General features: G+C 46.7%; 1 protein-coding gene across 4 annotated transcripts in view; it reads right to left on the reverse strand.

The window, feature by feature from the left end:
- The window catches only part of CHD5 (chromodomain helicase DNA binding protein 5), an 80,437-nt gene that overhangs the window by 47,083 nt on the left and 8,150 nt on the right, over positions 1–25,204 (reverse strand). For 3 of the 4 annotated variants that reach the window (XM_084652079.1, XM_084652077.1, XM_084652080.1), the window contains exons 2-6: positions 22,287–22,417; positions 5,241–5,420; positions 3,839–3,957; positions 2,751–2,989; positions 879–1,003 (exon numbers count right to left, since the gene is read on the reverse strand). In XM_084652079.1, coding sequence (XP_084508205.1) covers positions 879–1,003; positions 2,751–2,989; positions 3,839–3,957; positions 5,241–5,420; positions 22,287–22,417 — 794 coding nt within the window. The remainder of the gene's footprint in view (positions 1–878; positions 1,004–2,750; positions 2,990–3,838; positions 3,958–5,240; positions 5,421–22,286; positions 22,418–25,204) is intronic. The other variant, XM_084652078.1, reaches the window with a different exon arrangement.

Consider the following 25,204-nt stretch of genomic DNA (forward strand, 5'->3'; position numbering starts at 1 on the left):
TGCACAGCATGCAAACTGTATTACAGATTTTTTTGGCCTTGCATTTATTCCTGTGGTCTTCTACTCCAGGAACTGTGCTGGAAAATCACAGGCTAGATATGGTAATATAATTAAAGCATTTGATAATTCTCTCTGACATACATTCAGTACGAGGGTAGGCCCTAAACAGTTTATTTGCAAATGAAATCTGAAATTATGTTATCACCGAACTCACCACAGGAAAGAATTAAAACTGATTCTATGATTTTAGTGGAAGAAATTCCCAAACATGCCATCTCTAGGAACGTGAGCCTGGATGCAGTTCTCTTCCAAAGGGTAGAATACCCACTGAGCAAAGATTGGTTTCTAACAAAGAAACGCAAATGAGATTTTAAGATTTCCTTACCCAGGCCCAAGTGGGGAGGGACTGCCAGCATTTCCCCAGCTGAAGGAAGCTTGGCGCTTCCAATGGGTGAAATGCATGCCAGTGCAAAGGGCCAACGCCCCACGTAAATTCAACTTGAGCCCTTGGTGCGGCACAGACTGTGTGCTGGCCCCTCTCTGCACAGGAGTGAATTTCCCCCTGTGCAAAATGGGTTGACAGTCACAGCCCAGCTCTGTGGGACAAGTAGCCACATCCAATACCCATCAGTGCAACTGGCACTAATTGTCTCCCTTCTTGGCAGAGACACACCAAAACTGAATGAGCTACAGAACTGAACACCCTTCTCCTATCTGCGAATGGGGCTTCAGGCAGGATAAGGAACACCGCAGGAGGAAGCTTGCCCGGCCACTACCCAAAATGTTGGGGGAAACAGAGGACTCCAATCTCCAGGGCTGCCCGCCCAGCACCCTCCACCGGCACCAACATTCGCCATTTACAGACAGACAGCGCTTACTGATGAGCCTTTTTTCCTTTTGTTGGCGATTCCTCCAAACCGGAATTTCACGCCCGCCATCTTTTTCCCCTTCCCCTTTTTCTTCCCATCTTTGGAGCCCTTGATTTTCTTCCGCACTCCTGGACCTAAATGAACAGAAAGATTTTCTTGACGTTCTAATGATGGACACCTTGATTTCTACATTCTCCCCAAACCCTATTGCTCATAATTTACCTTCGTTCAAGTATCTTCTGAGTGTTTGCATTGCCTGCATAACATTCTAGCTTATCACATCGTGTTCCCCCCACACACTGAATCCACACAGAGGATAAGTGCCTAATACTGCTACCCGTTAAGAGAGCGACTCCTTTAGTTAAAGAGGCAAAGGCCCTGTGCTTTGGTGCTGAAGGTCCCATGTTCAATGCTGGGAAAGAACCAAGGCTCTACATTTTTACAGTTTCCCTCCTGTTTGAAAACGATGCTTCACAAACATTCCTCACTGAACTTTATAAATGCAAGAGCAGAGCAATGAAAGCAGCATGTCTCCTTCCCCGAAGGTGCTTCTTTCCCCTGTGGCTCTCTGTGTCTCCGCAGTGGGAACCCTAAGCAAATACTGAGGGGTGGCCAACTGCTTCCCTTATAAACCAGGGGTTCATATTTAACTGCTTTGCATTTGGGTGAAAATTGCAGCCTGCCCCCCAGGGGCCAGGAAAGGGACTGCAGCTCAGATACTGCAGAGATGGGTGCAAATAACTAACCTCTGTGGGTGTGGCCAGGGGGGACAGACGACAGCTTCCTCCCACAAGATCAGCTAAGTGGACTGAGAGATGCTGCACGAAAACTATGGGAAAGGAAAACTGTTGCAAACAGCACCATGCCTCTTGGGCTGCTCCTTTCAAAGCTCTTGAGGCATCAGGATTTGATTGCTGCATAATTGGAACAGAAACTTCATGAAGAAAAACACTGTAGGAACAAAGGGAGATTTCTCTCCCTCCTCCCCTTCCCCATTTTTTCTTCCAATGACTCATGAAGCCCTTTCTGAACGCTGAGGGAAGCCTCCCGTCTCTGCTGTCAGGAGTAGGAAAATGTTAATAGTTACAGACTCATTTCAATAAAAATGAGATCAATTCCGTAGGAGCTGCTGTAGATTAACACGCTTGCAAATGGGGTTTGAAGGCAGTGTCCTTCCACCTCCCCGCTAGGAAATCAAATACCTTATAAGTTATTTTTGTAATCTTTTCTACTGTGGTCTCTTCGCTGTTCTTGAATGTCCTATGTCGGTCCAGATGGAATGCATCGGCCAGACTGCTGAATATTACAGAGGCATACAGACAGAACACATCTGCTCTGCCAATGTCCTGCCCTGCATCCTACCACCCCTACTATTCCATTTGAGTTTCCCCCAACAGATTTTCCAGTGCCGCTCAGTCCTGATCTTACTGGCCTGCAAATTCACTCCAGCTTGAAAAGTGCCCTTTCCAGGAGGTTGCGAGATTTCACTAGCGAATATTTATAAAGCTCTTGGAGATCCTTTGTGACACAGGTATCACATCAAGAAATATTGTTATTATTGCTTTATTTAAAGTAGGATACAAATCCTCCATGGTCCTGGAAACGTGATCGGTCATTATATAAAGAATCACAGTTCATCTGTGGCATTTATTGTAGAGTACAAATACAAACTACAGACACAGACTCACAAGTTTCCCCACAGCTCAATTTCCAGCTTTGTTTCCCTTACTTACCAGGCTTCACACCCTGTCTGGAACTAGCTAGGTAGCACACGGACACATCTAGTGGCTAAATAATATACTGCAAGTAAATGTATTGTTTATCATTGCAAGATCTACCCACGCTGTCTGGTTAGCCATTCATTCCTGCCTGGCACGTTACCTTTGCCCTCCTTGGTTTTCGCTTTCCTGATGGCCATGGGCAGAGCAGACTGCTGAGGGCTGACAGAAAGCTGAGGTGCAATGGTGACTGTTTCCACAGCTGCCGCCACTGCGGCTGCAGCTGCCGCGGCCGAGCTGCCTTTGAACGGGTTGTTGGCGCTGAATTCTCGCCATTTGGCACCAAGCACTGTCATCATCTTGGACATGGGGATTTTGGGATTCTTCTTGGCAATGAGAGGCCTGCAGGGTGGGGTAGGAAAAACCATCAGTCGATAGGGCTCCTCTGCGGTCTGATTGTTTTAACTCATCACACACTGGGGAAAAGCGTAACATGAATTAGCAGCCAATGCCTGACACCGATTGTGACAAGTCACTGGCAACAGATGCACTGAAAACAGTAGAAACCAAAACTGCCCTAGCAAGGAAAGAGAGGGGAAATGTTCAAATATTCAATGACTTTTTTCCCCAAAAAAATCTTTGATCGTTTTCAACCAGCTTAAAGAGCAGCCAGGGTGGGGGGAAATTCACAATTTTCAACAACAAAAAATTGGGAAAACTTTATTTTTTGGTGAAAATGTTTCTGCCTTTTCCAACCAGTCCTGCAACGAAACCCCTTGGAAAACAGCGTCCTGAAGAACACCTCTCGGATACATGTGGTGAAGCACCAAGGTATAGATGATGCACCAGGGCAGCAAACTTAAACTGGCCAAGAGAATGCTTTGGAGCCAGGGATAATTCATTACTACTTGTATAGCACCGTGGCATGACATTGCATCATTTCCCTGTTGCATCTGACCTCGCCCTCAAAGCGAATGGTAACCTTCTAGGGTCCAACTGGCTATGGGCGAGAGCAGAACCCCACTTGGGATACATCCAGAGTCTCTACAGAGATTGTAGCCCAGATCCTGCATGTGACGAGGAGCGGATTGTGCAGTCTGGCAGAATGTCAGTAAACTGCACATGTCTGGTTTTCTGTCGCTGAGGAATCAGCATTCTAATGCCTTGGCTTTATCAACTCGATTGGGTAGTAACCAAGTACAAAACAGATCCCCATCCATACGCACAATGCTCCACTGCTCAGCCTCTTACCTGAGAAACTGACTGAAAGCCTTGTAATTAGTCAGCGTATGGTAATCTTCTTCTGAGAAAATATAATCCACATCATCCAGGCCCCACTCCTCCATTAGCTGCGCTGAGCTCTTGGGCTCCTATGGATTTAAAAAGGGATACATTTAATGCAAATGACGGAGGTGCTATGAACGAGCGGTGTGCAGCCACGCCCATTATATACTGCACGCCATCTGCTACTCCTAGACCTCCACAACATGGGGATTGGTTTCTGTTGGTTAAAAGATGGAGTGTGCACAAGTGCTTAGTAAACAGACACACTACCTAGCTGGAAAACAATACAATGCCTTCCAAACGCTTCCCTAACCCCACCACAGCTTTAGTGTCACCACGACATGTAATCCATGGGCACATCAAATGCATCAGTGGGAACTGCGGCAAAATCCATTTGCTAGTAGCTGTGACAGCACAAGGCCCCGGTCCACTCCGGTGACTCCTGACTCACTGGGTGCTACTGCTTTTCCACACCTTGGGGAGGGGTGACCCTGGTGTCAGAGCATTTTTTGAAAAGCAAAGGCTGTTTTAACATCAGTGTCCGAGGAGCCAGAGAGTCGTCACTCATCTGCTTTTCCACAGAACCAGACACATAAATGAACACAACTGTCCAGGGCACGCCCTCTTGGCAACCGTGCAACAGAGACCTCCGAAGAGCAGCTAAGAGCCAAAATAAGAGAGAGGGACAAGGGGCTGGAGCTGGTTGAAGAAACTTGGATGGAATCATTTTCCTCCAGAATACACGGTGCCATTGACACTGACATGCTTCCCGAAATCAGATCCATTTCGCTGGAACTCTGTTTTGGAAAAAAACGGGAAAAGTTCTGACAATATTGAAATGTCCCATTTCAACAATGTCAAAACAAAACCCTTCAGACTTTCCACTGTGGATTTTTTTGATTTTGTAACAGAATACAGCATTTTTAAAAGTCAAATCCGAAACTAAATGTTTCAATCAACCCAAAACAAAAAGTCAGAATTTTTTTTTGAAGAATTTCAAAATTTTAGTTTTTGCTCCAGTTTGGAACAAAGCCAAATTTCCAAATCCTTCATGAAACAGAATTTCCTCCTCCACACAGATCTCCCAAGCACCAAACCTGCCAGGTTCCCAGTGCCCTCGGCTCCTCTGGGAGCATCTGGGAGTAGGAGCACTCCACTCCCTGCAGGATTGGACCCCCAGTTAGGCATACAGGCAGAGACTGAAATGAAACTCCTCCTGAGGAAGCACCTGGTGAAAAACAGCCCCCTTGGCCTTTTCCCACATCCCATCCTCGCATTGAGAGAGAGTAACAGGGAGGTGCCCTAAAGTTCCCATTCTCAGAAACAACCCGACTAATGGACCTAGGTCCTGGACAGTAATTGTAGGTACCTTTAAACCTCCTTCCTCATTATCATCCTCCTCTTCATCTTTCTTCTTGCGCTTGGCTTTTTTCTCTTTCTTTTCTTTGAGCTTCTTCTTCTTCTTTTTGTTGGGCGAATAGTCACTCCCTTCGCTCTCAGATTTCTCCTCCAGTTCCTCTTCGTTTTCAGATATTTCATCATTACTCCCCTAAGAGAGGAAGGGACAATGAAGGAAGGCCAGGATCTCCCCTCCCCAGCTTCCCTGCACAAACCCCTCTGGTCGTTTGTCAGATTCAGTCATTCCTATTAATTACTTTTACATTTTAAAACACTCCAGCCACAGTACATGTGGATAGCAACACCCTAGCACAAGTCAAGGAAACGCCACTCTCACTTGGCTTAATCTGGGCCGTAAGAAGGGTCTGACTGTAGGAGACACAAGCAGAAACATTGTTTTCCATTCATTATTTTGTTGCAGGGGAAGGACACTCCTCTGGTTAAGACACTGGACTGGGACTCAGCAGATCTTCTATATAATGATGCAGACAGGCGGCCAGCAGCAGAGTGGAGGCTGTATAGTTTGTTGCACTGAATAAGGCATGTAGGATGACAGGCCTGGTGGGCAGGTGACATATGTGCGTATTTGGTGCACGCACCTTATGACCCTCAGGGACCGAGTACGGGCTCTTGAGACCAGTGTCTGAACTGGAGGAGCTAAGGGAGACAGAGACTTTCCAGGACAGTTGAGCAGTCCCACCCCAGCCTGACAGCCTCTGGACAGTTGAGGAAGATGAAAGACTTAGGGAAGGAGCACATCCAGCTGGAGTGGAGGGAAGCGATCCCATGGTTGGGACTCTCCTTCCAGGTGGTGTCACAGGATCCTCTCGCATTGAGGATACCCCTCCAGAGGAGGGGAAATCTGTTATTAGGAAGAGACAGGTAATCGTAATAGGAGATTCATTTATTAGAAATATAGATAGTTGGGTTTGTGATGACCGGGAGAACCGCATGGTAAATTGCCCGCTCGGTGTGAAAGCTGCGGCCCTCTCAAGACATCTAAACAGACTTACATGCATGGCTGGGGAGGAGCCAGTGGTCATGGTACACGTAGGAACCAGTGGCACAACAAAAAGGTAGTAGAGAGGTCCTTGAGGCTAAATTTAGGCTGCTAGGTAAGAGATTAAAGTCCAGGACCTCCATGGAAGCATTCTCTGAAATGCTTCCAGTTCCAGACAGGGATCCAAGTAGACAGGCAGAACTGCAGGGTCTCAATGTGTGGAGGAGACAATGGTGTTCGAAGGAAGGAGTTAAGGTTATTAGGAACTAGACAACCTTTTGGGAAAGGAGGAGACTATACAGGAAGGATGGGCTCCACCTAAACCAAAATGGAACCAGGCTGCTGGCATGTCAAATTAAAAGGTTGTACAGGAGTTTTTAAACTAAGGGCTGGGAGAAAGCCGACAGGTCAGACAGACACATCCCATAGGCAAGGATTTATTAAAGGGGATACTCTATATCCTAGTAAAGAGGAGAGGACAGAAGTTGATAAAGTACAGGTAGGAGCTGAAGAGAAACAGTCAAATGAACAAGAGTCCCCATTCAATTACCTCCTGAAGGCAGACAACTAAGTATGGACAAATTGTATAAGTGCTTGTACACAAATGCTAGAAGTCTAAACACTAAGATGGATGGACCTGAGTGCCGTGTATTAAATGAGGATATTGATATCATAGGCATCACAGACGCTTGGAGGAACGATGATAACCAATGAGATGGGGTAATACCAGGATACAAGATATATCAGAATGATGAAATAGGCCATGTTGGCAAGCGAGTGGCACTATATGTACATGTAAGCATGGGGTCAAATACAGTAAAAATCTTAAACAAATCAAACAGCACCACAGAATCTCTATGGATAGAAATTCCAGGCTTGAATAATAAGAGTATAGCAGTAGGAATACACTAGCGACCACCTGTCCAGGATGGTGATTGTGAAATGCACAGAGAGATTAGAGAGGCTACAAAAACAGAGAACCCAATAACAATAGGGGATTTCAACTATCCCCATATTGACTGGAAACATGTCACCTCATTATGCAATCCAGAGAGAAAATTTCTAGACACTATTAATGACTGCTTCTTGGAGCAGTTTGTCTTGGACCCCAGAAGGGGTGAGGCAATTATTTATTTAGTCTAAGTGGTACATAGGATCTAGTCCAAGAGGTGGATATAGCTGAACCACTCAGTAATAGTCACCATAATGTCATTAAATTTAACATCCTTCTAGGGAGAAAATTGCCTAAGAAACCCACCACAGTAGCATTTAGCTTCAAAAAGGGGAACTACACAAAAATGAGAAGGCTAGTTAAACGGAAATTAAAAGGAATAGTCCAAAGAGTGAAATGCCTGCAAACTGTGTGGAAACTGTTTTAAAACACCATAAAAGAGGCTCAAACTAAATCTATACCCCAAATTAAAAAAAAACCGCAAGAGGGCCAGAAAATGCCACCATGGCTAAACAACATAGTAAAAGATGCAGTTAGAGACAAAAAGACGTCCTTTAAAAATTGGAAGTCAAATCCTACTGAGGAAAATAGAAAGGAGCATAAACTCTGGCAAGTCAAGTGTAGAAGAAAAATTAAGCAGTCCAAATTTGAAGAGCAACTAACAAAAGACAAAAACTAACAGCAAAAAAAAAAAAAATCCAATCCCAGTTCTGCCACAGACTTCCTGGGTGACCTTGTGTCTCAGTATCCCATCTGCAAAATTGAGACAAGAATACTTACCTACATCACAGACGTGCTGGGAGTATAAATGCACCAACGTGTGCTAAATGCTCAGAAACTACAATGGTGAGCACCATAGAATACTCCTGGGGGCATGCTGCGCCAAAAATTTTAAAATTCTGCACACAATATTTTAAAATTCTGCAAATTTTATTTGTCAAACTAACACTACATAATCACACCAGTTTCAATTATTTTGGTAATTCATTTCAAAATAACTGTCAGCAAGTATGTCTGTAACAATACAGATACATAAAAATTCCCCCAGGAGTAGAGAGTTAAAGAAACCCCTATGACAACCCAGTTCCTGTTTCTCTACCCCCTTCCAGGAATACAGAGGGAGAAACAGCCTGATGCTCGGTCCCAGGGTTGCACGGAGTTTCCTGCACGCCGCCCTCTCCTTCCCTCAGGGCATGCTGGGAACTGCAGCTGCCAGGAACCCTCTAGCTCCCTCTCCCGCCCCCTGCCCAGCAGTATCTCTTCTATGTACAAGCTGGGCTCTACTGAGTCCAGTGGCCCCTAGTGGCAGCTAGCAGCACTGCAGCCCATTTCTGTGGGGGAAAGGAAATTCTGCACGCACATTAATTTCTGCAAAATTCTGCATTGCGCAGTGGCGCAGAATTCCCCCAGGAGTAATAGAAACGCCTACATATAAATTAAATGGAAAATAATGCAACACAGATGACTTTCATTTTGGAAACTGCTGTCTTGTCCAATGCATCTGTAAATGGTACATCATACGCTTACTTTACTGTCAATGCTGCACCGTGTGTGTAGTGGGGATGTTTCGCCCTAGTCATGTAAAGGGGATGTTTATTCTGCCTATCCTTTGTGAGGAGTATATATGTATTTTCGCAAAATGCTGCAGGGACTACCACAAGGTCGCACCCAGGTACTATTCTGATGGGTGATGGTATAAAATAGACAAGTAAATAGATAGCAACGGATGCTAAATTAATCTATATATTAAAAAACTGAATGATGTGTGAAATAAAACAACAGCTCTAAGCAGTGACATATGCTATGTCATAGACAGAGACAGCTAACTGTTTTTCTAAAAGATCCTAAAATTTCAAGTTCTGCAACATCTCTGATTGACATCAAACAAGGTAATTTATGGATTTCTGCCTTGTATTTGTTTATGTCTTAGCATAAATAAAATGTCACTCTCATATGGCAAGTATGGGAGCTAAGGAAGACAGGATTTCTTTAGTTGTGTTACATCACTTAGATTATCAAACACCTTTTTTGTTTGTTTTTCTTCAGCTCAGTTATTTGCTACCCTGACAGCACCACAGCTCTCCCGCACCCCCAAGACCTCCTCGCTGTAAATCAGTTACATTTCTCAGTCCAGACACATTATGCACCTCACTCTTCTCTTGACCCCACACCACACCTTCCCAGGTGTATACGATCCAAAGTTCTGCAGTGTGGGAGCAAGAAGAAATTCTATCCATTATCACTTTGGGCAATAAGGTTTCCTACAGCGCTGAGTTGCCAACATATCAGTATCTTCACCTGTTCCCATTTCTGTCATGGAGTCTATGGGGCTCGCCTGCAGTCCCTCTGAACCCAAGGATAGATCTACCTGCGTACAGCCATCAGGACCCAGCACCATGCTGATGAGCCAATGGTACTGTTCTGCTTTCATCTGTGTTAAGTAAAAAGAGGAGTCCAAAGAGAGCAGACACGTGAAAGAGGCTAGAAAAGAAAACAGCAATCACCAAATGGAGAGAAGGAAAGGCAAGGAGGCCAGCAGCCCCACTGGCGGCCTGTAGCCAAAGGCCAAACCCCTTGTGCAACATTAGTTCTTCCTTGAAAAGGAGAAGGTTAAAAAGAGAATGCAACACCCAAATAATTCCAATCTGACAGTGACCAGCAGGATAAGAGAACAGCCCTCCCGCCCCCACACACACATCATATTGTAAAACCTTTGCCCTAGCCTTTGCTAAGGAGCAGTGTTGTGAACACTCATGATTTTATCATGAGTCTCACAATATTTGGTGTTCTCCTTAAAGTCTCAGCTCCTGGAGTCAGGTGATCACACGAGACTCTCAGCTCTCACATATACTGTATATATACAGTTTCTAGCTCTTATGTTTGCACAGAAAATCTTGAAAATGTGACCAGAGTGCAGTCTAAAGGCTCAAAAGCCAAATAAAAAGAACCCCAAACTTTCTTTTGGTAGTTTCATTATTTTTAAGACAGTAAGGCATCTGTACCCCCAAGGGTCGCAGTCTTAAAGGGGAGGATTCGTGATGGGGTGTTCACCAACACCAGCCCTGAAGGGGTTGAGGTGGCCCAGAAGAGGCCAATTACCATTCACACTTGCACCTGAAGGGAGGCCCGCGGATTTATAAATGACTAATTGCCAATGAAGCCCCACTAGGGGAGAAGCTGGGTATGGTATAAAGCCAGGAAGTTTGCCGCAGAAAGAGACTGCAGGGACAGAGGCTGCAGTCACTCTATGAGAGAAGAGAGCTGGGAAGGAAGAAACCCAGGGTGAAAATAAGCCCTGGGATCCTAGTCCTGGAAGAGGAGTCAAGCCCAGAGGAGCTGTGGGAGAAAGAAAGTCTGAGAAGGCAGGGTAGGAAGAAGCGCAGGGAAGCTGCAGCAAAGAGGGGGACCGGGCAGACCTTGGCTGCTAGTTATAGGATCCCGGGCCTGGAATCCAGTGTAGAGGGGGGGCCTGGGTTCCCTTACCAACCCCTGGGACGTGGCACAGGACATTGGACAGCTGGTCTGGCAAGACTTTGATACCCCAGAACTGGGGGAACTGCACGGTGACCTAGTCAGAGGCTGAGTCACAAAGAGAGAGCACTGTGAATTGCGAGAAGAGACACCACCACCACAACTGAGTGACCATTAGCAGGGGGTGCCGTATGGGAAGGGAAGAAAACTGCTACTCCATGCCCAGCCAGGAGGATGCACTCTTGCAGTGAGTGGACTCTGTCACAAGCCCCCAGAAGAGCTAGCAGCTGCTGGCTGACCCCTGGCTGGCCAAAGGCCTCAAGGTCCAGAGGTCACCTTCTGCACTCACTAACAGTGCATATACATATTTCTTCCTTACCCAGAACTTACCCTTTGATTTTGCTCTGTGTCTGCCATAGGGAGCAGTCACATTTATTGGCAATAATCAACTGAGGGGAGCCACGCAGTCAGAAGGACTGATTGATCTGAAGGTGCATGCAGGGCTAATATTTCCGCTGAGGTTTTCTGGCAGGAAGATAGTTTGAAAAAGCAACAGACACACAGAGCTGTGATTAAAACACACAGTGCAAAGGGGACCAGTTAGCCAGGGGCCATGAGTTCTGTCTTGAAACTCCCATGGACGACCCCCTCTCCTGGGGGGGAAGCGTTGCCAATCATTATATTTAGCAATGTAGATTCTTCCTACAAAACATTAAGCTGTGTCCCACATAGCCAGGTCCAGTGTGACAGTAACAAGCCACACCCAGGCAGTACCATCGTGCGTTTAGCCCTGCTCTCGCTCAGTCCTGTCCTGGCCTATTCCCCAGGGTAAGGCGTGCTTCATCCTCCATAACTATTCAATCCTTTCAGAGGAGCAGCCGTGTTAGTCTGTATCCGCAAAAAGAACAGGAGGACTTGTGGCACCTTAGAGACTCACCAATTTATTTGAGCATAAGCTTTCGTGAGCTTCCGATGAAGTGAGCTGTAGCTCACGAAAGCTTATGCTCAAATAAATGTGTTAGTCTCTAAGGTGCCACAAGTCCTCCTTTTCTTTATTCAATCCTTGGCTACTCAGCTGGGATGGGGGCAGTGCTGGCAAAGGCTTTTCATTATATGAACATCACCCTACTAGGAACTGGTCTGAGACCACCAGATAAACAGCGGGTGGGAAAAGCTCTGGCTCACTCCTGACCCACTCTGGTGATTTAGACCAGCCACCTCCACGGGAAAGCTCCACATCCCATGAACCATCTTGTCACCAATAAAACATTTCCTTCTATCAGAAATCTGATACCATTCACATCCATTAGAGGAGAGACTCATAATTCAGCAACGTGTCTATGAAAGGAAAGGCCTTGCCTACATTTTGGGGGGTTAGTACAAGAAGGGACATCTTATTTTTCTCTTTAGAACCAGACATTTATACTTTATAACAAAATCTGAGGACGGCTCACAATTATTTGTTCAGGTATTCCCTTGTAGCCAATCACAGCCTACAGGTCAATGTTCAGACTCTAAAGCTGCAACAGCATTGTGGGAGGCATGACCATGGACAGTCAGTCTGAGGATGTTTCAGCCTAAACTGGGGCAAACAGCTGGGCTTTTAAATAAATCCCTGAGTGAAGTTAGGCACCAGAAATTAATTAGAGGAAAACAAGGAAGGAAGGCTTACAATAACAAGGGCCAGATAAGTACTCTAGACAGAGGTTAAAATTGATTCCCTGTTGGCCTGAGACCTTGCACCAGGTTACAAATAAAGTTGATTTAACCTTGTTTCTACCAATTCACTACGAGACATTTAAATATTACTGAACAGCCAACAACTGTTTTTTAATGTATCCAAAACGAAAAACAACCCACACAACCTCTGCACACGTCTTTTTGCTGTGCGTTATTTTGCCCTGTGTCACATTTTAATTTTCTAACTGCATTGTTGTCTGAAGGACAAATCCGTGCATGTCTGAACATGACGCCAGCCAGACCGCTGGAATTGTTCACCATCCCCAGATCAAGTGTCTCTCTGTTCCTCCATATTGGGGCATTCTCAGCCAGTCTAGGATGGTGGGCAGATGGATTTTCATATTGTAATACACAAAATCAAATGTTCTAACGCTAGGGAAGCATCCTTGCCCAGCAGCCATTACTGATTTTTGGTCCTTCAAGCTTTTAAAACAAAACTGAGCCTTCCTCTTTACCAATGTTATAAACAGTTATAATTTAGCACTGAATAATTGGTTGCCATAGTAACTGCTGCAGTACAGGTTGAAATCCCTTCTCTCTCTCTCTCTCTGCCTCCCTGTCTGACAAGGACCTTCATCTACATATGTTCAGGTTCAAACTGCAGGCTGGTTATTTTATGTAAATAGATCTTCTCAGCACTTGCTGCATCAATTCTGCCATCGGCTCATGACTGAATATTACTGGCAAATAGACTCTAAAGAGTTGCAACATAGCTGATACACATTAAGGCATTCTACAAAGTAATGCATGCAAAACTAAGAGCTAACAATGCTCCTCTTAAAATTTCAGGGTCAAAAAAAGTTGTGTTTTTTTTTTAAATAAAAGCTTTAACAGATTAAATATTTTAAAAATCGCAGCCAAGTGCAGAAGTCTGCACTCCATTCATATACTCAGTATTACACATCCACAATGAATTCCAATTGTCTACTTTATTTACAGAAGAATGTGCATTTACCTAGCAGGTATCAATAAAGGAGCTTAGGAGAAGCAGCCTCAACTCTGGACTTCTTTATCATTCATTGTTGCACATATATTTCTGATGCCCATTAAGAATGTGACTCAATGACATGAAGTCAAGGGCAGTCTTTCCCTTGGTTCTACTGGGCTTTCAATCAAGCTTTATGCCAGCCAGAATCAAATCAGACTAATGCTGTCCACACAAGGAGTTAATAAAAATTGAATGCAACAGACATTTATCAAATTTTCTCTTCTCTTCCTTTTTTGCACCAAGTAATCAATCAGATAACATACGTGCGACACGCTGCAGTTATTTCCAGGTGCCTCTTCTAAATAGTCTTAGGCAGGGCACTATTAAAATAAAATAATCAGTTCGGGAGAAAATGTTGTAGATGATTTTTTGCGGAGAAACTACATTACAAAGAGAAAAGGAGGACTTGTGGCACCTTAGAGACTAACAAATTTATTTGAGCATAAGCTTTCGTGAGCTACAGCTCACTTCATCGGATGCATTCCGATGAAGTGAGCTGTAGGTCACGAAAGCTTATGCTCAAATAAATTTGTTAGTCTCTAAGGTGCCACAAGTCCTCCTTTTCTTTTTGCGAATACAGACTAACATGGCTGCTTCTCTGAAACCGCACATTACAAAGGTCTCTGCTCTGCTTAAGGGGGAAAAGATGTGATAGGCTGATGACTTGAGCTGGGCTTTGTGTTGTGTCTATAAAAAGCAAAGAAAGAACATTACTATGACCACAAAAAATTATGTATTTGCTGGACTGTGACTTCTTCCCAAAGTCTGTTGGACAATAAAAGGCAAGTCTGAATCCATGTTCTTTAAATAAACAGACTGTTAGGCTCCAGGCACTTGCAAAAGCATTTTAATGTGCTACCTTGTCTAGACGATCTCCTCTTAGAGAGTGGGGTGGGTGACTTGAAGAGAACAGCATCATTTACACTGAGTCTGGCAATGAAAGGGATAGGGAAATTACTAGCTATACTGCGCTTGCATATTTGATACTTGCTGACCTCCCTTTACAATAGGATATTGAAATTCATCTGCACACATTTCACTAATTTAATCTTCATATGCTTCTGGGAACTCATCTGCATTCAGTGAAACATCAGACAACAAGCAGCACCCTGTATGTAAAGGCAATATGGCCTCATGACAAACATGTATTCTAATAGGGCTATTAGAATATCCTCAGACTAGAGAACATTCCACTGAAAATCCAAATGAGGTTGAGATACCTTGTCACCCTCCAGCTTTGGAATGGAGCACTCAGAAAGCACATTTTTGAGTAAAATAAACTCAACATGGAGCTTTTTGCCTCATATCCAAATCCTGGTTCAAATCCAGCTCAAGTCAGGAGCAGTCCAAAGTCACTTCTGAGACAAACGCAGCCTGTGGGTAATGAGTTGCAGAACTCTACCCAATCTCTAGTTGCTCAGGAAACACATCACAAGAAATACTACAGCAATTAGTATGAATTAGCCCCTTGTTGGCACCTTAGCAGAAAGGCCAAGACCAGGCTGAGCCACGAATTCCCTGAAAGTGGTCACTCCATGGCAGAGCTAAGACACACTGCTGCGGAGAAAGGCCTTCTCCTTGCTAGGCTAAGAGTTTCTGAGTCTGACACAGTCCAGCACCTTTCACGATCATTGAAACAGTGGTTTCAAGATGAACAATGAAGGTGTTTCCCTAAGCAAACATCAGATCCCAGAAAGCTTGCTCACTTGGGCCCAATGCTGCAGTCAGATCAGCACAAGCAGACACCTACACCCATGCAAAGTCCAAATAAAATCAGTGGGGTTCAGTATGAGCAAGAGGTTCTGCCCGAATGACTCCAGGTGCAGGACAGTGCCCTAAATCAGAACGCTATCAGAATCCAAGTGGCAGCGTTGTAATTTACTAGCAATCCTGCTTCTAACAAGCTGTAATATACTAATGCAATAGCTGCTAATTTGTTGTTTGCAAATTCCAGCATAATTTATCAAATGGGAACATGCTAACAGGTGCAGAAACAAATATATTAATTAATATGATCAATACGAAACAAACAACCTGCAGAAGGGGATGAGTCTGACGACACTGTGCCAAGCCATGTGTGCAGAGCAGCTCACACATCCCTCACTCCAACAGCTCCATGGCACATTGCTCACTACCAAAACAATTAAAGTCCCTTGATTTGAGATGTCCTGGCCCATCTGAGCCACTTGTCTCTTACATAATAGATAGGACCCATTTCCACTCAGACACTAGTGGGTCTCGGCAGCACAGCGCTGGGCTCCAGCTTTCCTTACTTTCATTAATAAAATAGGAAACTAGAACTGTGTGACGCTTGTGAATGATTTTCCGGGTCATCGTATCGACCTTGCAGTGTTATCTTGATCTGATCTTCAAAGGGTATCAGGAGAAAGTCGCCAGCCAGCCTGGGTCTGAGGTGAAGAAAAATAATCCCTTTGCACTAAACAGGATAGCGCTAAATAGGGAACAGCTGAGCCATCAGTGCAGGCAAATGGAGACATTCACATGCAAGAGGGACGGCTCATACTGTCTGCACACCGACAGCTGGCGCTTTAAATATCAACAGCTGGACCCGCGGTTACCTGAGTCACTGATGTAAGGAGAACAACCCTTCTGGTGCTTTTATCGTAAACTATTAAGTGGCTGGACCAGAGAGTGCTACTCAGAGCTGTGTCTGTCCCTGCCCTGCCTGCCTGTCCCTCAGCATGCAGCTTTACCACCCCACTTCCCTCTAGTGATCTAGTACGAGAGCTCCCTATGACCATCCCAGGCTCATCCCCTTCTGAGGCTGGGTGATGCTGGGGCGCGATGGCATCTGGAGCCCACCTCCCCGAGGAGGGAGGTTGCCACAATCTGGCTCTTGGTGTGGAAGTCGAGAGCTCACCCTGGGATCCTGATCACCAGCCCAGCCAGGTCAAAGGCGTGAGCATCTCAGTTTAAACGGCAGGGAAAGCTGAGCCAAGCAAAGCTCATTTCACCCTGCACACCATGCACCAGCCAGCTGTGTTTATTGTTTGACGTCCCCTCCCTCTCTCCAACCCACATTTCCTGTTTTCCCTAATCACTCTCCATGTCCCACGCTGGACACTGGACGTGCACTGACCGTGGCTTAGTGAGCCCAAGCTGCCTGGGTCCTTCGTACCCTACGGCTCCGACCAACCGCAGCAACACTCCAGAAGGAAGGTTACTCAGAGATACGTAACTCTTTCCTCGCTGGCCTGCCACTGCACTCATGCGCTGCCAGCATCCACAGATACCTACAGAGGGTTAAAAGGCAGCTGGGGTATCTGACAGCCTGGCAATTATGTTCAGAGAAACCTGGCACATGCAAGTACAGGGGCACGCCACCCCGGCGGCCCCTGGACATTCAGCCGCAGAGAAGGGGCCCTCTGCCCTCCGCGCTATAGCATGACGAGAGCACAGCTCCCATCCAGGGCCTGGTCTTTCATCGGCGGAGTCTGAGGCCTGGTCTACGCTACAAACTTAGGGCAACATAAGCTGATCTAATAATGTCTGTGTCTACACTACCGAGTCCCTTCCGCCAACCTATGCAGCCTGTAAAATCAACTTCTGTACTCCACCTCCACGAGAGGCTTAGCCCTTGATCCGACATCCATGGGTCGACATCGGGTAGGGTAGACACTGCACTGTGTAATTCGAATGAATTGGCCTCCAGGAAGTGTCCCACAGTGCTCCGCTGTGACCGCTCTGGAGAGCGCTTTCAACTCCACAGCCCGTCAGACAGGTACCCAGGAAACAGCCACGCCCCTGTTAAAGCCCTGGGAACTTTTGAGTTTTCATTTCCTGTTTGATCAGCGTGGAGAGCTCGCCAGCACAGCTGATCATGGAGACTCAAGGCCGCAAACGCGCTCCAGCATGGGGCACACAAGAGGTGGTGGATCTGACTGCTGTGTGGGGAGAAGAGTCAATGCAGGCAGAGCTCCAATCCAGCAGAAGAAATGCTGACATCTATGCCAAAATTGCGCGGGGCACGGGGGGGAGAAGGGCGACAGCAGGGACGCACAGCAGTGCCGCATGAATATAAAAGGAGCTTCAGCAAGCATACCAGAAAACAAGGGAGGCGAACAGTCGTTCTGGTTCTGCCCCACAGACATGCCACTTCTATTGCTCCTGGGGGAATTCTGCGTCACTGCACATGCGCAGCATTTATGTCCCCGGCAGATTTCTTTGCTTCCCCACAGAAAAATGACTTTGATGGGGAAGCACAGGGAAGCCACAAGAGTGGTCATATGATCCTCCTCAGCAATATGTTTCGGGTTCCCAGGGCAGCCAGCAGAGAGGTCAATCACTGCGGGGCAGTGGGCAGGACTGGGGGAAGACCTGGCTGGAACACATGACTTATGAGGAGAGGCTGAGGGAACTGGGATTGTTTAGTCTGCGGAAGAGAAGAGTGAGGGGGGATTTGATAGCTGCTTTCAATTACCTGAAAGGGGGTTCCAAAGAGGATGGATCTAGACTCTTCTCAATGGTAGCAGATGACAGAACGAGGAGTAATGGTCTCAAGTTGCAGTGGGGGAGGTTTAGGTGGGATATTAGGAAAAACTTTTTCACTAGGAGGGTGGTGAAATACTGGAATGCGTTCCCTAGGGAAGTGGTGGAATCTTCTTCCTCAGAAGTTTTTAAGGTCAGGCTTGACAAAGCCCTGGCTGGGATGATTTAGTTGGGGATTGGTCCTGCTTTGAGCAGGGGGTTGGACTAGATGACCTCCTGAGGTCCCTTCCAACCCTGATATTCTATGATTCTTAGAAGAAGTCTGTTAATGGCCCTGCAAACTTGGATCACAATAGATCACACGGTAGAGTTACCCACTCCAAATTGACGCCCCACTGACTGGTAGCAGTCTGGCGTTGCAAGCTTCCACAGAGCTATTGCCACTCACTTCTCCACTGTCAGATCAGCTCTCATTTTCATATGGCTGCGCTTCAGGACTAGGGAAAGCTCTTCACACAGTTCCTGGAAAATGGCCTTACGCATTCGAAAGTTCTGCAGCCACTGCTCGTCATCCCATAGGTGCATAACGATACGGTCCCACCAGTCGGTGCTTGTTTCCCAGGCCCAGAAACGGTGCTCCACGGGGTCAAGGCGATGCGTGACTGTTGCCAGTAACTAGGAATTGCTCCGCTCGGTGTCTTCCAGCAGGGCTTCTTGTGTGGCATCACACTGTTCAGTGCAGTGGCTCCTCTATCGGCTGCGTACATACCGCAGGACAAGGCACGAGGTGTTTGCAATGCTCATAACGACAGTGTAGAGCTGAGCAGAGTCCATGCCTATCGTGCTATGGCATCTAACTCATGCTTATGAAAAAAGGCATGAAAAAGGCTTGGTTTGTTTGCTGCTGTTTTCAGGGAGGGAGGGAGGTAAGTGCACCATGGGAGGCTGTAAACGTCATATTCCCATAACCACCTGCACCAATGTTTTGGTCCCATAAGGCATTGCAAGCCCAACCCAAAATTCCACTTGCCTATGTGCACTGTGGTATAGCTACCCACAGTGCAGCGCTCCATGGGTCAGTGCAAGACCTGCCGACACAACGAGCTTAGTGTGGACACGCAAGATCGACTTGCTTAAATTGGAGGCTCGATGTCAACTTACATGAAGTCGACTTAAGTCTGTAGTGTGGCCGTGGCCTGAGGGGCAGCACACAGCCCAGGGAGCAGAGGGGAAGCATCCCTCGGGGCCAGGAGTGACGCTGCAGTGTAGGGCTCTGGGAGTAGAGTGGATCCTCTGGGAGCTGCATGAGGGGAATTCACTGGGACAGTAATTCACTGAGAATCTGGTTTCTTTAAAAAAAAAAACAAAAAAACCCACTCCCCAAATCCTTCCAAATGTCACATCCTGAGAAGCCAGCACATCCTGCCCAGCCCCACTTCTTGCCTGTGAGACACCCTGGAAATGGACGGTCTGTCATTCGATATCCTGTCTCCACAGAAACCTCAAAACCATGCTGTTTTCTCCAAACAGCATCACATTGGTTACATTCCCAACATGTCGCTTTGCATTTCATCCCTAAGAGAGACAGTCCCTAGATAACAGTATTGGTACAGTATGTGCCACAAAGATTTACTGTCTGCCACCGGGGACAAACCGTCAACGAGGTGCTGCATTGCAGTGTGTGCATCCCTGGCAGGAGGGGTTTACTAACCAGATAAGGAGATCATCCTAACGCAGATATTAATATTATTATACATATCAGCACACTGTACTGCTGCATGTGGTCTGGTGGGGTGTCTGATAATCATCGTTTGTAATAATTATCTAATGGGTCTTTAACTGGGATACTATAAATCCCAAACTCACAAATGCAAAAGCCTGTTTGACAAAACCTCCATTTCCTATTGGTTCTGCCTTCTTTTAACGCCTCTGTATGTGAGATGCCAGAAGACACGCTTCTCACGCTTACAACTCACTCCATTTAAAAGGCCTAATTGCCAGCTCAATATCTGATATATAAAGTGTGGGATATAGGATCAGAATGTGAAGTGTGAGATTATTCACTGCCTGTCACATACAACTCACAAGATTAAAGACTGGCAATCACATTTATCAGACATATTTCCAGCATTAAAAAGAACATATTAGAATAAACAGAATTTCAAAACATTGGGGAATAGAAATAGGAAAGTTTTAGAACAGTGATTAATGCCCTTGTCTTTCATTGTATCACAGTTGCATAACAAAACATTGTATTTGGTGACAGAATCTGCAATCACGGCACAACACCCAGGGGTACGAATGCAGCTGGTAAGCTTTAAAATGCAATCATCCTTGCAAATGATCAGCTAGGAAGGAAAGTCTCACCCCTTCCACCCTGTGTGTCTTCTCACTAATTCGTAGTTGTTTGTGCCCTTCTCTCTCTTTGCAATCCACCCTCAAAGTGAAAACCTTTAGGACTCAAGAAAAACTAAACTACTGGCAGAACTAGATCAGTGTTTGCCCAAATTAGTACCTGTCTCCAGCTGTGCCTACTTCTGTAGAAAGATTTAGCTTCCAAATGAGAAACTAACTTAACCACACCAGGCAGAGCTAATTAAAAGCAGACTAATCTGCTGCCCCTTGAATTCAAAGAGCAGGGCTTGGGATTTAGAACATTAAAGTACAAACTATGGTCCCTGGGACCCGGCAGGGTAGAGAGCCCTTTCCACAGTCCTTACAGCAAAGCATTTGGAGGGGCAAGCAGTGAGCACTGAGTTTTGGGAGGAGGAAGGGAGGCTAGAAGAAGGCTTCCTGCTCTACACGGCTCTGGCCAGAGTCTCCCCAGATCCATGGCCAGGGCCAGTACCCTCTGGATGCTTGGCACTGCTCCACAATGCCAGGCAGCCAGAACCCCACCTTAACTGGCTAGTCAACCCAGGTTGACAAGCGACTTGGCATCGACGGAGCGGGGAAAGTAGCCAGCGTGCACTGGTGAATCTTGCCCTCCCAGTGGCATGAGCACGAAGCGCAGCCAAGAAAGCGTTTATAAAAAGATTCCATTTTACATTATTTTCTTTAAAAAAACATGAGGTCCCAGTCTTGGCTCCTCCCCTCGCCCACCTTCCCCACCTCCACAGTTCTCTGCATGAGAAGCCCTTAGCAGAGCCCTCTCTGAGCCATACAGCTTCCTCCATCCAACACGCTCCATGCTCTGCCACAGGCCTCATTTAGGACAGCGCCCAAACCAAGCGACCACATGAGGAGCAGGCAAACACGGCCTTGGAAAACCACGCCAAACCCCCACCCTTCTGCCCAGAAATCGCTCCAGGGGAGAACACACCGGACCGGTCCCATTCCAAAGCCACTGAACGCGTCAATAAGGGTCCCTCCAAACTAGCCCGAGTTGACTGAACTCTTCTTACCGATATTTTCAGAACTCGGTCTCTCTGGATTTCCCCAGGTTCACTCTTTACACCCATATGGTGTTCGTTTCTCCCTTTGGTCACATAAATCGTCCTAGCCATTTAGACAGACTAAGCCCATCCATGTCTCAGAACCAAAACCCACAAATTTGAACCTAGCATCTTCCTGTTGTGGAAGTTATTTAAGCAGAGGAGGGGTTACAGCAGCCACCAACTCACCTCTGTGCATCTCCAGAGCTCAACCCTACAGCAGCTAACGAGGAGCATTCTGGGTAATTCTATGCAAAGGAGCACCCCCCCCGCCCCCACTTTCAGACACATGCAGCACTAGTGGAGACCAGGTGAAGGAAGAGACAACATTTGTAATCTCAGTTTTCAACCTTGGGCATGTAAATTAGAGCGTTTAAATCCACACCTGAAACTCCAGCGCTTAGCGTCAGGCTTTCCTGGGATCCTTGTAATCACGGAGTCGGACCTCCTGCCTAACAAAGGCCAGGGAGCATCACTCACTAATGAACCCTTAATAAATAATAATACTCAAACCTTCACATTCCAAAGCCCGCTCTAAACACTGGCTAATTAACCGTCACAGACTCTCGGAAGTGGGCAAGTACCATTCTCATTTAACCAGTGGGGTCACTGAGGTAGAGAAGTTAAGTGATTCACCCAAGGCCATAGTGAGTCGCTGTCAGCGCCAGGATATGAATTATGCAGGCATTGCTCCCAGCCCTGTGTGCCAGTTCACTATATCACTCAGCCCCTCCAGGCACTCAGGGGAGTGACTGCCAATCTGCAGGCTCAGCTGTGGCATCACCCAAGTCTAAGAAACAGGTCCCCCGTCACACATCAAATTAGTTCCCCCTAGTAAATACCTAACTCTTATCTAGTCCTTTTCCATCCCTAGACCACCGACTTCTCCACAAGGGAGGCCAGCAGCATTATCCCAAGCATACAGCCTGTACACAGAGTCCAACAGCTGCCTGCCAGCCTCACTTGAGAGCGGGAGACGTTACCTCTTTCTTCCTTCTCTTGACTTTGGATGTCTTGTTTTCTTTCAGCTTTTTGGATTTCTTTTTCTTCTGCGCAGTCACCTGCTCCTCTGGATAAAATTCCTCCAGCCCTTCCAGCACTCCATCCTCTTCTTCTGGAGACGACACAAAGGGGGAGGAAAGCGAGATGTTACACAGCCAGGTTCACAGACACACAAAGTATGGGAATTGTGTTTGACCCCATGGGAGAGCATTGGCCAAGCAGCTCCATCAGCCTATGGGATACAAGGACATGTGGCCTCGCTCAAGTTTCTGTTTATTGCCTGACTCACGTCCAGCTGTTAACATAGCTGTCCCAAGTTAGGCTTTGTCTACACTGACAATTGAACAACAAAACTTTTGTCTTTCAGAGGTGCTAAAAAAACCACAAACACACACCCCGAAAGACAAAAGTTTTGCAGACGACAAGCCCCAGTGTGAACAGTGCTTTGCTGGCAGGAGCGCTCTCCTGTTGACAAAGCTAACGCCGCTCTTTGGGGGTGGGAGCTGTTTGTCAGCAGGAGAGCCGACAAACAGCGGCTATACTGCACAACGTTTAGCCACACGGCTGTAGCTGTGTAGTGTAAACATAGCCTTACAGTAGCATTAGTTGCCTACCAGGCCAGCACTTAACTAGCTGCTAATGCCTCATGCAGATCCTTGAAAGACAAGTCTCAAAGTGTCAGCCCTGGTTTCCATCTTCATGGACCCCGTTGTGTACATGCTGCTGCCCAAGTCACATGTGCAAACGGCTGTCTGTGCTCGTGTAACTGGTGTGCAAACTCAAGTGGAAGGCACTGCAGACACCAAATCGGAGGATGGGGTTAAAAACTAGTCCCCAAATTGTTTCCCCTGTGTTTCTCTTCCCACTTATTAGTAATTATCACGATTATCCATCGAATCACCGTTCCTGTTTGTATGAAAAGACACTTTGTTTCTGCCGACACCCCCTGCCCTGCTGCACACTCCTCCCACCAGAAATCAGTTTGCGACACTTTGGGGGTGACTGTGATGACACAGAGCAGGGGGAAAAAGCTGCTCTACAAGGTCTGCAAAGTGCAGGTGTCTTTAAATCCTGGAGATGCAGACTTGCCAAATGGCTGGTCAGCTCCCAGCTGGCTGTTTGGGAAACCGATAACAGGACAGGATCATTGCAGGTAGAAGACAGGCAGAACGAACAGCAGCACTTAATACTAATATTTAAATTTGGATTAAATAATGGGACCTGGAAAGTCAGCTTGCAGCCAGAGATAAATGTTCGTACTTTAGAGGAAGCAAAGGGATTCTTACCCAGCAGCCCGGCGTGGTAGCTGGAAATCAGGGACTGAGGGATTTTTGAGTGGGCCAAGTTAAAGAGTAAACGCAAAACAGAGAACTAATTTTTGGTGCAGTTATATGTTCTGACCTGAATCCATTTGCTATGGCATACTGCTGCGCATTTGCCCAGTACCAGCGTAGCATGCACCAGGCCCGGTCTCAATCTCTCTCACCAGCCACTCTGCTGCGGGGTCAGGGATTCTTAGGAAGCTGCTCTGCTTCCATTGTGGCGTTCTAGGGGCGACACAGCAACGAGGCCGGTACTCCGCTCTCGTTGGCTTCAAAGGGAATTAGCATTGCTCAGCCACGGACAAGTCTTCGGCAACAGTATTTGGTGGAGTCTGACACCTTCAGTTTTGTCACAGTGCAGGTTCTGATGGATGCTAGGTCATAAAAGGGGGCCCAACCCTTGCAAAAGCTTACTACAAGGCGTAACGCTTACCCCCAGGAGCAGGCCAGAGGGTGCACGTCTGGAACAGCATTCAGCACTAAGCTGATAGGAAGTATTTGCAGGACCTGAGTCCCAGGTTCATGGCTACAGCACTTTCAAACAAAGAGGAGACTTGTTCGAATCAAGCACACATCATGCACACAGCTCTTCGGCGCTTAAGGCTCAAATAATATGAGTCGGGCCGTTTAGGCTCAAAATTCGGGTTTTGTAAATTGATCGGGGCTGGGGTCATTTCCACAGAGCCTAGAATTAACAGCAGTATCTTCATTACTTCATCTAGGTGTCAGCGTAAAGAGCTCTCTCCTGGATGCGTCACTGTGGACACTCCCAGCAGGAAGAGCCCACGCACGGAGCCTGGAACCTCATCTCCAGCCTGCCGCACAACTGTTTTGGCCATCAGAAGAAGAGCTTTGGTGTTCAAAAGAGTGCACTGCTATTATTTCGCAACCCTGGCGGGGTATTAAACAGGAAAGCCGTTTGGATGGTTAGCGTAGGATCAGAGGCGGATCATGCAAAGGGGTCTCTAGGCTCAGACACTAACCTCCCTTTGCATCACCAAGGTCATATGCCAGGCCTGGTTTTCAGCAGGATGGCAGCCCCCAGCAAGCGGGCAAGAATTGCTCCAGCATTCAGCACAATGCAGTGGGAAGGGGCAGTTTCTGTTTGCTCTTACAGCAGTGCCACTAGAAACCAGCTCCCAGAGAACTGGAGCTCCATTTCCAGCAGGGTAGGTGAGTTTTCAGTGCAGCACAAAATGCAGACTCCAGCTCTGGCTAGAGAGAACCATCCACACCGAGAGATGTCCTTGTGGGATTTACTGCAGGGATCCAGAAAGTGACATGGACGACACGATCCAAGCTGGGTGAGAGTCTAGCTACCGAACAAACAGGATTTGGTTTCAGGGCCCTCTCTGTCTCAATGATGTAAGGTGTTACTGGCAAGAGAGAGAAAATGCAGGTAGGGAGTTGCAGGAGGATGAAAGGGGGCAAAGAATCATTTGCAGCCTTCAATAATAAATGTATTGTCTGGAGGACAGAACAAGGGGTTGGGAGCAAGGAACTCGCGGGTCCTCATCCAGACTCCCTAAGTGGCCTTGCTGGGGCAAGTCACTGACCTTCACGGCCTCAGCTTTCCC

Source organism: Lepidochelys olivacea, assembly GCF_965140295.1.
Source record: "Lepidochelys olivacea isolate rLepOli2 genome assembly, chromosome: 18".
Lineage (NCBI taxonomy): Eukaryota > Metazoa > Chordata > Testudines > Cheloniidae > Lepidochelys > Lepidochelys olivacea.